This window comes from Podarcis liolepis (genome assembly GCF_965112155.1).
Source record: "Podarcis liolepis genome assembly, chromosome: 16".
Lineage (NCBI taxonomy): Eukaryota > Metazoa > Chordata > Lepidosauria > Squamata > Lacertidae > Podarcis > Podarcis liolepis.
The window spans coordinates 13,626,155-13,641,401 of record NC_139567.1 but is presented as its reverse complement, the minus strand read 5'-3'; the positions used below and the strand labels follow the sequence as shown (position 1 = coordinate 13,641,401).

The following is a 15,247-nucleotide window of genomic DNA, read 5'->3' as shown; positions in this document are numbered from 1 at the left end:
TAAGGAATATAATAGACATTCTGGAAAAGTTAGAGGTGGATATAAACTCTAAAGCAGTGTTGATTTTTGTGGACGCGGAGAAAGCCTTTGACAATATTTCTTGGAGTTTTATGAAAAAGAATCTTTATGGGATGGGGGTAGGACAAGGATTTGAGAATGGTATGAATGCAATATATTCTGAACAGAAAGCTAAGTTGATTGTAAATAATGTAGTGACTGAGGAACTCAAGATAGAAAAAGGAACACGACAGGGGTGCCCAATTTCCCCATTGCTCTTTATTTCGGTTCTGGAGGTGTTGCTGAATATGATCAGAAATGACCAGCAGGTCAAAGGTGTACAGGTCGGAGCTAAACATTACAAGTTAAGAGCATTTGCAGATGACTTAGTATTGACCCTGCAAGAGCCAAACACTAGTACGAAAAAGGTGTTAGAAATAATTCAACAGTTTGGCCAGGTAGCCGGATTCAAGTTGAATAAACAAAAAACTAAAGTTTTAGGAAAAAATTTAACAGATATGGAGAAGGAGAAATTCCAAGAGGAGACAGGGTTGACGGTGGTTAAGAAGGTGAAATATCTAGGGGTTTACTTGACATCTAAAAATTTGAATTTGTATAAGGATAACTATGAAAAATGTTGGTCAGAAATTAAAAAAGATCTAGAAATATGGTTAAATTTGAAATTGACAATGTTAGGCCGAATTGCAGTGATAAAGATGAATGTATTGCCTAGAATGTTATTTTTGTTTCAAACCTTGCAGATTCTTGACAAGATGGAATGTTTTAAGAGGTGGCAGAAAGATATCTCGAAATTTGTCTGGCAGGGCAAAAAGCCCAGAATTAAATTTAAAATATTGACAGATGCTAAAGAAAGAGGGGGATTTGCCCTGCCGGACTTAAAATTGTACTATGAAGCAGCAGCGTTTTGCTGGCTGAAAGAGTGGATGCTCCTCGAGAACACAGACATTTTGGATTTGGAAGGTTTTAATAATGCATTTGGTTGGCACGCATATTTATGGTATGATAAAATCAAGCTGCATAGGGCCTTTAAAAACCACATTGTCAGAAAAGCACTGTTCAATGTCTGGATAAGATATAAAGATCTGTTGGAAAACAAAACCCCTAGATGGGTGTCTCCTGTGGAGGCTAAGGCAGTGAAGAAACTCAATATGGAGGTCGGATGGCCGAAGTATTGGGAAATCTTGGAACAGGAGGGAGATAAACTGAAATTACAAAGTCATGAGAAATTGAAACCTAAAGTACCAGACTGGTTTCAATATTACCAAATAATGGAGATTTTCAAACAGGATAGGAAAATTGGCTTTCAGGTGGAAAAATCAAAATTAGAGACTGAATTGCTAGAACCCAATACTAAGAATTTATCAAGAATGTATAACCTGCTGCTGAAATGGAATACACAAGATGAAACAGTTAAATCGGCTATGATTAAGTGGGCACAGGACATTGGTCATAACATTATGTTTGCTGACTGGGAATGGTTGTGGAACACCGGTATTAAATTTACGTCATGTAATGCCTTAAAGGAAAACATTATGAAAATGATTTACAGGTGGTACATGACCCCAGTCAAGCTAGCAAAAATCTACCATTTGCCTGATAATAAGTGTTGGAAATGTAAAGAAACTGAAGGTACTTTCTATCACCTTTGGTGGACATGCCCGAAGATTAAGGCTTTCTGGGAGATGATTTATAATGAAATGAAAAAGGTACTTAAATGTACTTTCCCTAAAAAACCAGAGGCCTTTCTCTTGGGCATTATCGGCCAATTGGTGTCAAAGAAGGACAGAACTTTCTTTATGTATGCTACAACAGCAGCAAGAATACTCATCGCAAAGTATTGGAAGACACAAGATCTACCCACTCTGGAAGAATGGCAGATGAAAGTGATGGACGATATGACACTGGCTGAGATGACTGGCAGAATCCGTGATCAGGGAAAAGAGACGGCGGAAGAAGAATGGAGAAAATTTAAAAGCTACCTTAAGGACTACTATAAACTTGATGAATGTTAGTATGTCGAGGTTTTTAGGAAAAAAGGGATATAGTGTATAAGATCAGATTATAGAAAAGACTAAGATGACAGAGGTTGGAAAGGAATATTTAGAAGTTGTTAAAAAATTATGGACATGGGGATGCAGAAAGGGGGGGTATGGGGGAGTCCCGGAAAAGAGGTTTATGAAAAAATGTTATGAAACTATACATGTTTGTATGTCTTTTTAAGTGTTTGTTTGTCTTTAAAAAATTCTGTAAAATCAATAAAAATGTTATAAAAAAAAAAGAAAACTACCGTAGCCAGATCACCTTTATAGGAAGATCTATGGGCAGGATGAGGCCAAAGGTTCCTGACAAACTCAATCCTGGGAAATATGATCACCAGTAATTACCTCTGACCTGGCATTTGACCTCCTTTAGCTGAAGGGGGAATTTCTATTTGATCAGTATACCATGGAGAGAGCTTTAGAAAGCACAGCAAACCCCCACCCCCACAAAAACTAGAATTTTCACATTTTAAACAGTGACTTAGCAACTGATTACCCAACATATTGAGGTTCTCTCTCTGATTTGTTAATCAAGGGTTGTAGCCAACTAAGGTATACTTGGAATAGACCTATTGAAATTAATGAACTTAAGTTAGTCATGTCCATTAACTCTGGTAGGTTGGCTGTGAGTAGGACTTGAATTGGATACAGCCCCAATTATTTAACTATAATGGGTTCAGGAAGTCCCTGATATCTATTGGTAGATGTTGTTGGGCTACAACTCCTGCTGGCATAGCCGATGGTCAGGGATGATACCTCTGGAGGACCACAGGTTCCCCATCCCATCTGAGTGTTTTCCGGGAGATGGGAAGTTGTAAGTTTGATGGGGATTAGAACCTATAGGAGGAAGGAAGCTGGAATGAAGGGAGACCACAGGGAGGAGAGCTGAAGGGAAGGGATAGTGAGAGTAACCAGAGAGAAGTATGGGTGGAAGAGACAGATCAAGCAGATAAAAATGTCCTCTTCACATATAATGCATGCCAGGAAGAACATTGCTTGTGTGGACTGCTGATGAAGTAGAAACTATAGGCCTAAGGTAGTGCAATGTGGTTACCAAGGTTGAATTTCACATACCAGTTTGAACCAACCAGCCAATTCTTTGGCCACATGCTTCCAGTCGTAGTTTATAAACCGCCCTATCCCCTAAATGAGATGTGGCCCTAAAAGTGAACCCTGTTGTACCCTTCCCAGCCCAAGCTCACCACGTAGGAGCAAGAGGAAACTTTAATTCTATTCACTGCTCACCCCCATGCCCCTGGATTATTATGTTCCAAGCTCTGGACTTCCAATACTTTAAGCAATCTCCTAACAACTGTCATTCTCCTGCAAACCTATAAACTCTGATGTCACTTTTGCACAGATTTGATAGCTTAGCCAGCCCCAGAGGCTGAACAGCCGTGGAAGCCTTTGGGAGGCAGAGATGAGAGAGGGCATCAGAGAAGGGAAAGAAGGAAAGAGGGACAGAGGCCAGTGTTGCCCGCGGTACTCTATCATTCAAGGCGCCCCAGGGTGCCATGGGAAACTGGTTGAAAACCACTGGCTTAGCCAAATATGAGACGTGGTGAGAATAAACCAAACTTTATTGCTACAATAAAAGTTGAATGTACCAGGCATTTAAATGATGGTCTTAATAAGAGTGGCTGGATATTTACAGTATATTTCTTTTCCTACCTAAACCTGTCCTGACTAATCAACCCATTACTCCACAGCACCCACACCAGAGAGGAACAGAAGGGCATGGGCTGCATGACAAAAGAACAGGTTTATATCAATACCATGTCACGGAACTGAAATCCTTCCAGGATGTTTCAGTCTTCTGTGGATATAATTCATAGCTCCAACATGTCCTGAGCTGAGGGAGAAGAATACTTTATTGAGAACAGAAAATTTCCTTGTAATTAATAGATACAGATTGTCCCTAGATATTGCTTTTTATGCCCAGATGACTGCCTCTATTTCCTTAAAGAACACCTTATAGCGTCCCTTCCCTTGGTACTGGACAGTCCCATTGAAGAGTTGCCATGCAGTGTGGTCCCTTCATCCTCCTGTCTCTCATCGTGGGCCTTTTTGCACCCTGGCCTGAGCTGCTGGGCATCTCTGCGTCAGATACAGGTATGAGCTCTCTCTCCTCTTACAACTTCTAAATCTTATGTGTATCATGGCTGTACCTCCCCCTATTTCTCTCCAATTCTTTAACCTGCCTCTCTACATAAGGTTGCCCCCTTCCATAAGGCCCAAGTGATGTGGAGCTTGCTTTCTTGTAGGTAACACATGCACCCAATTATATTGATGACGCTATGGGAGTTTGAGGAGCTTGTGTGCCTACAAAGATTCCCTGGGCTGACGTTGCCCAGTGAGTGAACATGTGACCTTGAAAGGAGCTCAATGGATTCTCCATGGTGGCTCAAAATGAAGAGCTGTGGAGTTTTATCCAACATATTTCTTCTCAGAGTAGATCCATTCAAAAAGATGACTCTAAGTTAAACACGACAATTCATTTCAATGCCTCTATGCCAAGTATGACAACGTTGTATACCAGCTGTGGTCCTTGCTTGGGATCAGTGTCAGCACCTGGAATTCTCAGAAGTTGCTGGCATTCTAGCACCCTGCCCAAGGCCACAGTAGATCAGTGATACTCTGGTTGTTCTGTGAGCCACTCTTTAAACTTTACACTATGTTCCCGGGGAAGCAACATTCTGGGAACTACAGTGGTACCTCGGTTTAAGTACTTAATTCGTTATGTAACCTGAAGCGTATGGAACCCGAAGTACCACTGTATCAGATTTGGAGTACACCTACCCTTGAATAGTCTGATCTCTCTCTTCAGCAATCTTTGCCAACTAAACTCAGGGCTCAGGGTGTGGACATAGGAGTCTTGTTCATGGTTAGTGTTGACTTCTGGCATCCTCAGGAATATGTGTTGTTTCACTACGCCAGCCAAGATACCTTGCAGGTGGTACTCACCTGATTGGCAGAGAGCGGCATGTTGTTTGGCCCATATTGTTTTGTGTGATTTTTGGTTCATAGATAGACAACTTGGCTTCTTCCAGAAGTCTTGGATTTCAGTTTCCCAGCTGACACCCAATGCTAAACTATTGAGAACAGGAAAGTGACTCTCAGCTAGAACTGGATACAGCCCAGTGGTGGGGATGTAAGGTTATTAAAAGCTTCTGGGTAATGATCTATAATGAACTGAAGAAAATGTTTAAACTAACTTTTGTTAAAAAACCTGAAGCTTTTTTACTAGGACTGATAGGAACTGAACTCCCCAAAGAAGATAAGAAAATATTTTAGTATGCTACAACAGCTGCCCAAATATTGTTAGCCCAAAGATAGAAGGAAGAAAAGATAGCAACGAAAGAAGAATGGCAAATCAAGCTAATGGATTATGCAGAAATGGCAAAATTAACGGCAAAGCTCAGAGACTATGACAATGAGAAGTTGTTTTTTTTTAAAAAAATGATATTTATTAAGGTTTCAAAGAAAAGAATTACATGAGTTAAAAAAAAGAAGAAGAAAAAGTAAGACAAAAATAAAAATAAATGAAAAAATACAAAATACAAAGAAAGATAAAAAACACTTTAAAAATACATCAGTCTTTCCATACCTTACATTTATTTCCTTGTTTCCCTGACCTCCTCACACCCCCCTTTTTTGTATTCCAATTCAGTTAATTAATTCAGCAATTTCTTTCCCTCTTTGTTTTTATCTTAGTCCTTTAACATAATATATTATAACTTTGGATTCTCACCTGTTAACAATCCATTTTTACATACACCTTTATAACATTACTGCTTAAACCACTTAACTTCATTCTGTCATCATTCTAACATTCATTAATTTTGCAATATTTCTGTAAATAGTCTTTAAATTTCTTCCAATCTTCTTCCACCGACTCTTCCCCCTAGTCTCGGATTCTGCCAGTCATTTCCGCCAATTAAATGTAGTCCATCACCTACATCTGCCATTCTTCCAGAGTGGGTAGATCTTGTGTCTTCCAATACTTTGCAATAAGTATTCTTGCTGCTGTTGTGGCGTACATAAAAAAAGTTCTGTTCTTCCTTGGCACCATTTGGCCGACCATGCCCAGGAGAAAAGCCTCTGGTTTCTTCAGAAAGGTGTATTTAAACACCCTTTTCATTTCATGACAATGAGAAGTTTAAAAAAGAGTGGGAATCGTTTATTATTTATGTGCAAAAATACTGTAAACAGGTTGATACATATAAGTAAAGCATTTAAGCAAATGCTTGCAACTAGCAGAAAATTAGATAAAATTAAGGGAAATAATAATTGAAAAGGTTTAAGAATGGATATGCAGAAGAACTTAGTTAATATAAGGAACCAGAAGAGGGTATGGAGGGAAGTCCAGAGATGTAGGGAATCTCAAAGAGAAGGTTTGTGAAAACATATTTGTATAAATTTAGATCTGGTAGAAATGTGAGTTAATTACTGTTTTTATTTGTGAAGTGGAGTCACCTGGTCAATGTCATTGCTTTCTGTGTTTCAGACTTTGATATAATGTTTATATGAGGCTTGCCTTTCTTTGCTTTTACCCACCAGATGGTCTACCTGATATATGCAAACTCCCTAAGAAAGTAGGAAAATGCAGAGCAAGTTTTACACGTTTTTTCTTCAATGTTGAAACCCTGAAGTGTGAGGAGTTCAATTTCGGTGGATGTAAACCGAATGAAAATAACTTTCCGAGTGAAAATGAATGTTATCAGCAATGTGGACGCTTTGGTAAGAACAAATAACTTGCTGTTTTAGGGCAGGAGCTGTGAACATTTTGGGGCAAATGGGCACATTTCAAAATTTGAGAAACTCTGATGGGTGCATATCCCCTTTTCTTGAAAACATGAAAGGCCTCCAAGTACAATATTATTATCTCTCTCTCCAAACCCCTCCATACAAACCCAGAAAGGCAACACCCTCTCCCCTTAAAACCTAAACACAACTGAACAAAAAGCACTGTTTGAAATGATTTTTGGTACATTTTACATATTGCAAATTTTATTTGAGACCACTGAACAAGTCTTATGGTCAAAAAGCCTTTGGCTTACTTTTCTCAAGGTATCTTAGCACAATGACAAACAGAATGTCTGAGAAGATAAAAATCAATTAAAATAAAAGAATGTGTACCATTACAGTGGTACCTCGGGTTAAGTACTTAATTCGTTCCGGAGGTCCGTTCTTAACCTGAAGCACCACTTTAGCTAATGGGGCCTCCCTCGGCTGCCACGCCGCCAAAGCAAGATTTCTGATCTCATCCTGAAGCAAAGTTTTTAACCAGAGGTACTCCCCTACCTCCCCAGGTGGGATTGGACAACTGACTGAGGTAGACGGAGACCTCCAGGTATCCCACCTGAGGGAAGGCAAACCAAGCCTATGCTGTTGGAGCCGCTCCAGATCTAGGGGCTGCGCACGTCCACGCAAAGGGCACCCCCCGTTTTAAGCGGGGAGCGGTCATTCTGAAAGAAGATCTGCTCACCTCTTATCACCTTGAGTCGCTCCTGAGATGTACTGTGTACTGTGCTTTTACCTTCTTCTTAATGTTGCACTTTTGCTCTGGGCTGCCCTGGGCTCTCTGGGAGAGGAAGGGGGACGTCTTCTTCTTCTTCTTCTTCTTCTTCTTCTTCTTCTTCTTCTTCTTCTTCTTCTTCACATCATTTGATCCACCACAAAGATTCTCTCTTTCTTCCACAGTAGTGAAGAAGGAGTAATATTTTGGCATCCTCAAAAATGCCCCCTGCTCATTTGAAAGAAGACAACAGCTAAATTCCAGATGTCCTGCCAATCTACAGATGTCCTTCCAGTCACCTCAGCTGAATATTCTGAATAAGTGCAACAGTAGTTCAGCATCCTCTGTATTCTGGATCTTGAGTATGGGGTTTTGTCCACATTAATTCATCTGCTATTAAATCCACATGAATGCTGTTAAGTGTCTTCTATGGCTTACTATTTCTTTGTGGGGAGCTTAGATGATTTTAGTTACAAAAATATTTATATGCTGCTATATCATCTAAATATCAAAGTGATTTACATTATCTACATATATCATAAAACATGTAAAAAAAATTAAATTAGAGAACATCAACTAACCATTAAGTATTTTCTTAAATGCTGGCATAAAGCTGTCATTATAAAAATGTTTTCAGCAGGCCTTTAAAGATTCACAGCCTGCTGAATCTCTGTTGGCTGAGCAGTCCTTAGGACTGGGCAAAAGGCTAAAGGTTTGGATTCTTGTTGTCAGATGAGCCTCACCAACTCCGGGGACAAGACATGAAGCTCCTCCAGATGATCTAAGTGTTTGAGCTGACAGATGAGATGTTAGGCTGCCCTTAGGTATTTTGGACTTGTAAATTACCTTAATACAAAGACAACGAACTTGGCTCGGTAGTAGATGCGCAGCCAGTGTAGACCTTTGAACAATGCTGTCACCCTTTTGCACCAACTGGAGCTTTCAGATGAGGCCGAAGGGCAGCCCCACATAGATCACATTGCTGTAATCAAGCCTCAAGGTTACCAACATGCGGTCAGACTTTCCCTGTCCAGGAGCAGCCATAGCTGGCCAATCAGGCAGAGCTGTCAAAAGGAACTCCTAGATTCAAAGGAAACCTGGGCTTCTAATGAGGAACATGTTTCCAGGAGCCCTCCAGAGCTGCCTTGCGTATCTCCTGGTCATGGGAACCACCCTCCCAAAGGGCATTTGTCTTCATCTGGAAGTGTCCTGGGAAGGATTTTAATTCAGTTTTAATTTTAAGAACAGCATAACCCTTTCTACTGCCATGATGTGAGCTTACAGTTTCCAGGTATGGATAGGCGACTAACACAACTTGAGTGCTGACGTCTAGTGTGAACACAATGAAGGAAACAAAGTACTGCAAAGTAGCCTGGGCTAGTTCTTATGGAATCGATGGCTTGTGAGAAATGTATAAAGGCATCTGCACCAACCACTTCAGCTATGAAAGCCAGAGTGGAGTGGTGGTGCAGTCTGTAACTCACCACTCACCTGGAATGTGTGGATAAAAAGCACAGGGGGAGCAACACAGTTGGACAGCAAGCGTTCACACGTTACACCCCCTCCGCATTAGGAGTCTGTGGTCACACCCACACTAGACATCTAAAACAGACTTATACCATGTTGCCAGTCCTGGCTTCCCCCAAAGAGTACCAGGAACCCTAGTTTTTTAAGGGTACCGAGAGTGGTTAGGAGAGCCCACACTGAGAAATAATTTTGAGAGCCCTTAAGCAACTCCACGTCCCAGGATTCTTTGTGGAAAGGGCTTGGTGGTGACAAAGAATGAGGACGTAATGCCTGCTGGACATTTTCAGTGTCAGCACTTGGAATTCTTGGGGAGATGCTGGCATCGGAACAGCTTACTTCCAGACATGCTCATGTGGCCATCCAGAGAATAAAAAACAATCTTTTCCAGCCAAGTCAAGACTGTTCTTTTTCTCTGGCTGAATTAAAAAATGGAATAAATGGTTCCAAATCTATCCCCCCGCCATGAGGTATGTGTGTATAACATATTGCATGAACTTCATGTTTGCATTGACATTGAGAGTCTGTGGACCAACCTTCACCAATCTGAGCTGGCAGGGGCTGGTGGGAGTTGTAGTTCAATACATCTGCAGGGCACCTAGTTGGCGAACACTGCTGTCGACCGTAAGCACTCTTATGATCTGTTCTCAGGCCTTGCTACATGCAGTTGAAAGAAAAGAAAAAACCGGAGGAAGGCCATAAACTTTGCATGACCAAAGATCAGGTTTACTTGTTCATCAAAGTGCTCTATTCCTTGGGTGATTTCATGTAGGCTGGGCACATCAACTGAATCCATTGTCACCACTGAGCATTGTTTTCTGTCCTGAATTCGGAAGCCGATCAGACGCTAGGGACAAAGCAGGAAGCAGAGAAGATTTGGGGATAAATTAAGGAATGCCCTCCTCCAAGTGTGCAGCTGGTACTGTGCTTTAAACAGGGGGTGGGGGGCAAGTTCCTTGCTAGAGATTATTAGGAAATGGATTGGAAAGAAAAACTGCTAATATCATAATACCATTATGCAAGTCTATTGCTTGTTGCAGTGACATAGAATGGGGTAGGGGGGGCAGAGGGCCTGTTGTCCAGGGCACAAAATTTGGGGGTGGCATAAAAATTCAAAAGAAAAATAAACCACTTTGAGGGTTTGTTTTTTCAAAAAACCACACAATCAAGTGGTGTCAAGCGGTGTAAAAATTACATGGAATAAATAATACTAATAAAATAAACAGCCGCTGACCCTCTCTCCTCTCCTTGCTGGGAAGACCCTTCCCCACCATCATCGCTGCCCAGGCCTGATAGGAACCATGGGTTAGGGCAGAGCTTTCCAAACTGTGTGTCGCAACACATTAGTGTGTCATCTTCAGTGTGTAAATGTGTTTTGCAAACGCTCCCCATTCTCCTCCTGGGGCTGGAAAGGGGTTAGTTTAACCTCTGGTTTGCTAGTAAAACTGAATTACTGTGTCCCGAAATGATGCATGTCTAAAAAGTTCGTCACCAACATGAAAAGTTTCGATTAGGGAGAGCCCCGGGCACTGGCAATCCACGCTACGCCCCAGTCTTATTGTAAACTACAACCTCCAGTTTGTAATTAATGTAAGGTTGCCATATGTCCGGAATTTCCTGAACATGTGTCCAGGGGGAAATTTTTGGATAATCAGCAAAATGTCCTGAATTTATATCTCAACAACTTTGAGTAGCCATAAAAAAATAACTTTTGTGTCCTGAATTTTACTTCTAGAAATATGGCAACCCTAAATTAATACCAAGCCACAATTCTTTGAAAGCAACACTAAACTCAGCAGAAGTCGTCCTCCTGGGAGGAGGAAAATGGAGGCGGCAGCACGTGAGCTCAAGGCTTTGTTTGGACTCATAGAAGCTCATCTACATACTCCTAAACCAAGCTTTAGTGTCCCATGTGTACTGGGCTGTGAATTAAGAAAGGCACCATGGGTTCCAGTGTAATGTTGCAGAAGATCCTGTAGGGACAGAACTCTAAGACTATTCAGTTCAGCCACCTGAGATGGCAAAATGTCATAGAAGGTTTTGATGTCCACCTAGAATATATTTGACACTTACGTGTTTATAGTCGTAGACAACAGTTGCTGAGGTCGTATTGCTCTGGATATGAAAGGCAGCAACACTTTCCTGGTTGTTCACCATCACAGTTTGCTCAACCACTTCGCCATCTCCTGTACTACTAGTGATTTTAATTATCTACAAAGGAGACAAGTTTCAACAGGGAAATGCATTTTCTGTGTTCCTGGTACTTTGCATGGTTGATCTTGAAGCACAAATCTGAAGTGTTTTAGCTGGGGCTATAGAGTCATATCAAAATAAAGGAGACATGGCAAGAGGGTGTGAGCCTGCTCCCTAGCTCATGCATTTAATAAACACACAAGCACTTTTCAGATTATTAATATGTGTGTAGCAGTGATGGATTAAATTTTAATCAATAAATAAATGCCAAATTGGCAATCATAGAGAAGGGAAGTTGTCTGTTCCCATAATTCCTCCTGTTTCTGTGTACATCCAATGTACATCCAATTAAATGCCTTAACAATGATGTAAGCATATTTATTATAGAGAGACTTGATTCTGGTGTTACTATTTCCACCTTCAAATAACTTGTGGAGGGAGGAATAATACTATTCCTTCAACCGTGTCCCTGTGTGCATGGGCAAAGGTTTTTCCCACTTATACTGCTAGAGATCTTTTAGTTGAAGAAGCTGGGATTTAGAACTTTGGGCTGGTACCTGGCAATCTGTGCACTTAAATCCTAAACTAAGCAAAGTCCCAAATAACCCAACAGACCAGGGAATAGGGAACCTGTGTCCCTCCACATGCTGTTGGACTACATTTCCCATCAGCCTTGACCCTTGGCTATGATGACTGGGGCTGATGGGAGCTGGAATCCAACAACATCTGGAGAGTCACAGGTTCCCCACCCTTGGCTTAAGGATTGCAGAGATAATGGGTTGTATGCTGCTAAATTCTTCTCAGACTGGATCCATTGACATTAATGAACCTAAGTTAGTCATGTTCATTAATTTCAAGGGATCTGCTTGGAGTGGGATCAGCACTGGATACAACCCAATGTATGTGAGACACTTTCAGCACTCCAAAATACTTTATCAAATGATAATATGATGATATCCCAAATCTAAACCCCATATTGAGAGGACGTATTCCTCTGAATCTCAAATACCATCAGCAAAAGTCATTTGACTTCATGACCTCCTGCTCATCCAATTTCAGACTGGCAGGGTTCATCAGCACCAATGCTGGCCCTGCACCTCACCCTATGGAATGAGTGGCTGGTCTGCAAGTCAAGGTTTAAATTTCCTATAATCTGTCAGAGTGATTCTCCCTTGGACACTGGGAGGAATTTCAAATGATGATCAGTAGCTTAGCCACTTCTGTGGCCAATGATCAGTCAACATAGGATGGCACTGCACTCAGTGTGGCACAGCCTTACTCTTTGGAATGAGCTTTCTTTTCAGTCTTCTACTCACCTTTTCGGTGTGTTGCTGCGTCATGTAAACGCCAATGAGAATCGCTCCAATAATGATAATGGCCAGAAGCACCAGGATGACAGAGATGAGGATCATTTGCTTCCTGTCCTTAGGCACTCTGGGTATAAACCTGAGGGCCTGGGAAAGAGGGACAGGGACTTAGCTGGGAAAGGACAGACCATTACTCTCTTCACCCACAGATTCCCATCCCTATGGCGCTTTCTGAGACAGTGAGCTGCAACACGGTTTAAGCAGTACAGCCGTGGGAGCTTCTTATTTCAAGTAAAGGCTTTCCGTGAGGGAGGTTATATTTTAATACTAAAAAAAGGAACCATTTCTTGAAACATGAATCAAGTAACAAGTCTAGAGAATGCAGAAATCATTGTATTAATTTCTGTGCCTACCTTAGAATGGTAGGATTTGCAGGATTGTGCCTTGCACATAATTAAATCTTAATAATTGGTGAGTAATTTTAGCTGCAATTCTATGGTCCATGGATCATGCCCAAGGGGCCATAGGATACATCAGAGCTCCTTTTGCAGTCTTGGAGACTGAGACTAGCAGTGGCTTTTCAGTTTTTCAGGCAGGAGTTTCCCCAGCCCTATCTGGGGACACCAGGGAATTGACCCCAGGACCCTTTGCATGCAAAAATGTGCCCAACCATTGAGCTTTCTTCTGTGCTCCTCAGGGAAGCAAGCTAGTTTAAGAGGGTGCAGACCAGGGTAGCACTGTGATCTAAAGCACTGAGCCCCTTGGGCTTGCCGATCGGAAGGTTGGCGGTTTGGATCCCCGTGATGGAGTGAGCTCCTGTTGCTCTGTCCCAGCTTCTGCCAACCTAGCTGTTTGAAAGCATACCAGTGCAAGTAGATAAATAGGTACCGCTGTGGCAGGAGGGTAATCAGCGTTTCTGTGCACTGTGGCATGTGCCACGGTGTTCTGTTGCGCCAGAAGTGGTTTAGTCATGGTGGCCACATGACCCGGAAAGCTGTCTTTGGACAAACGCCGGCACCCTCGGCCTGACAGTGAGATGAGCACCGCAACTCCATAGTCATCTTTGACTGGACTTAACCATTCAGGGGTCCTTTACCTTTTACCTTTACCTTTTTACATAGGACACACAGCTCTGTCATCTTCCACCGAAACTTGAAACTGGTGCCTCATCCTGCCTAATGATATGGCTGACCATACTTGGCATTCTGTGTCAGCATCTGTCAGTTTTGCTACTGAGTTATTATTAAAATGAGTTGTCTTGCACACCCCAAATACCATTTTCTGCCAAATAGGTTCCCCGCCCTCCAAAAAATCTACAGTACTTACTATGGGTTCTGATGACATGTTGACCTGACAGCCGACTTTGGAGTCCATCTCTGCTGCGATGTCAAATGAAAACTACCGTAGCCAGTTCACCTTTATAGGAAGATCTATGGGCAGGATGAGGCCAAAGGTTCTTGACAAACTCGATCATGGGAAATATGATCACCAGTAATTACATCTGACCTGGCATTTGACCTCCTTTAGCTGAAGGGGGAATTTCTATTTGATCAGTATACCATGGAGAGAGCTTTAGAAAGCACAGCAAACCCCCACCCCTACAAAAACTAGAATTTTCACATTTTTAACAGTGACTTAGCAACTGACTATCCAACATATTGAGGTTCTCTCTCTAATTTGTTAATCAAGGGTTGTAGCCAACTAAGGTATACTCGGAATAGACCTATTGAAATTGATGAACTTAACTTAGTCATGTCCATTAACTCTGGTAGGTTGGCTGTGAGTAGGACTTGAATTGGATACAGCCCCAATTATTTAACTATAATGGGTTCAGGAAGTCCCTGATATCTATTGGTAGATGTTGTTGGGCTACAACTGCTGCTGGCATAGCCGATGGTCAGGGATGATACCTCTGGAGGACCACAGGTTCCCCATCCCATCTGAGTGTTTTCCGGGAGATGGGAAGTTGTAAGTTTGATGGGGATTAGAACCTCTAGGAGGAAGGAAGCTGGAATGAAGGGAGACCACAGGGAGGAGAGCTGAAGGGAAGGAATAGTGAGAGTAACCAGAGAGAAGTATGGGTGGAAGAGACAGATCAAGCAGATGAAAATGTCCTCTTCACATATAATGCATGCCAGGAAGAACATTGCTTGTGTGGACTGCTGATGAAGTAGAAAGTATAGGCGTAAGGTAGTGCAATGTGGTTACCAAGGTTGAATTTCACATACCAGTTTGAACCAACCAGCCAATTCTTTGGCCACATGCTTCCAGTCGTAGTTTATGAACCGCCCTATCCCCTAAATGAGATGTGGCCCTAAAAGTGAACCCTGTTGTACCCTTCCCAGCCCAAGCTTACCACGTAGGAGCAAGTGGAAACTTTAATTCTATTCACTGCTCACCCCCATGCCCCTGTATTATGGTGTTCCAAGCTCTGGGCTTCCAATACTTTAAGCAATCTCCTAACAACTGTCATTCTCCTGCAAACTTATATTTTTTTTAATAAATATTTTTTATTAAGTTTTCAAACATAAAACACATATTAAGCACACAAATACATCAACATTACAGATAAGAAAAAAGCAGAAATAAAAAAAAGAAAAACAAAACTTTTCATAACTTTTTTTTTATATAACTTATTGGACTTCCTC

At 41.6% G+C, this 15,247-nt stretch overlaps 1 protein-coding gene across 1 annotated transcript; it reads right to left on the bottom strand.

Annotated features, from left to right (window-relative positions):
- Positions 1-8,517: 8,517 nt before the first annotated feature.
- On the bottom strand, positions 8,518-13,994 carry LOC310696138 (surfactant protein C-like; the record flags this gene model as incomplete). Its single annotated transcript, XM_083481262.1, has 5 exons — positions 13,926-13,994; positions 12,609-12,746; positions 11,173-11,310; positions 9,830-9,946; positions 8,518-8,655 (listed from the first exon to the last, which is right to left on the bottom strand). The coding sequence occupies exons 1-5, from the start codon at positions 13,971-13,973 to the stop codon at positions 8,518-8,520; spliced, it is 579 nt and encodes a 192-aa protein (XP_083337388.1). The 5' UTR covers positions 13,974-13,994.
- Positions 13,995-15,247: the final 1,253 nt, after the last annotated feature.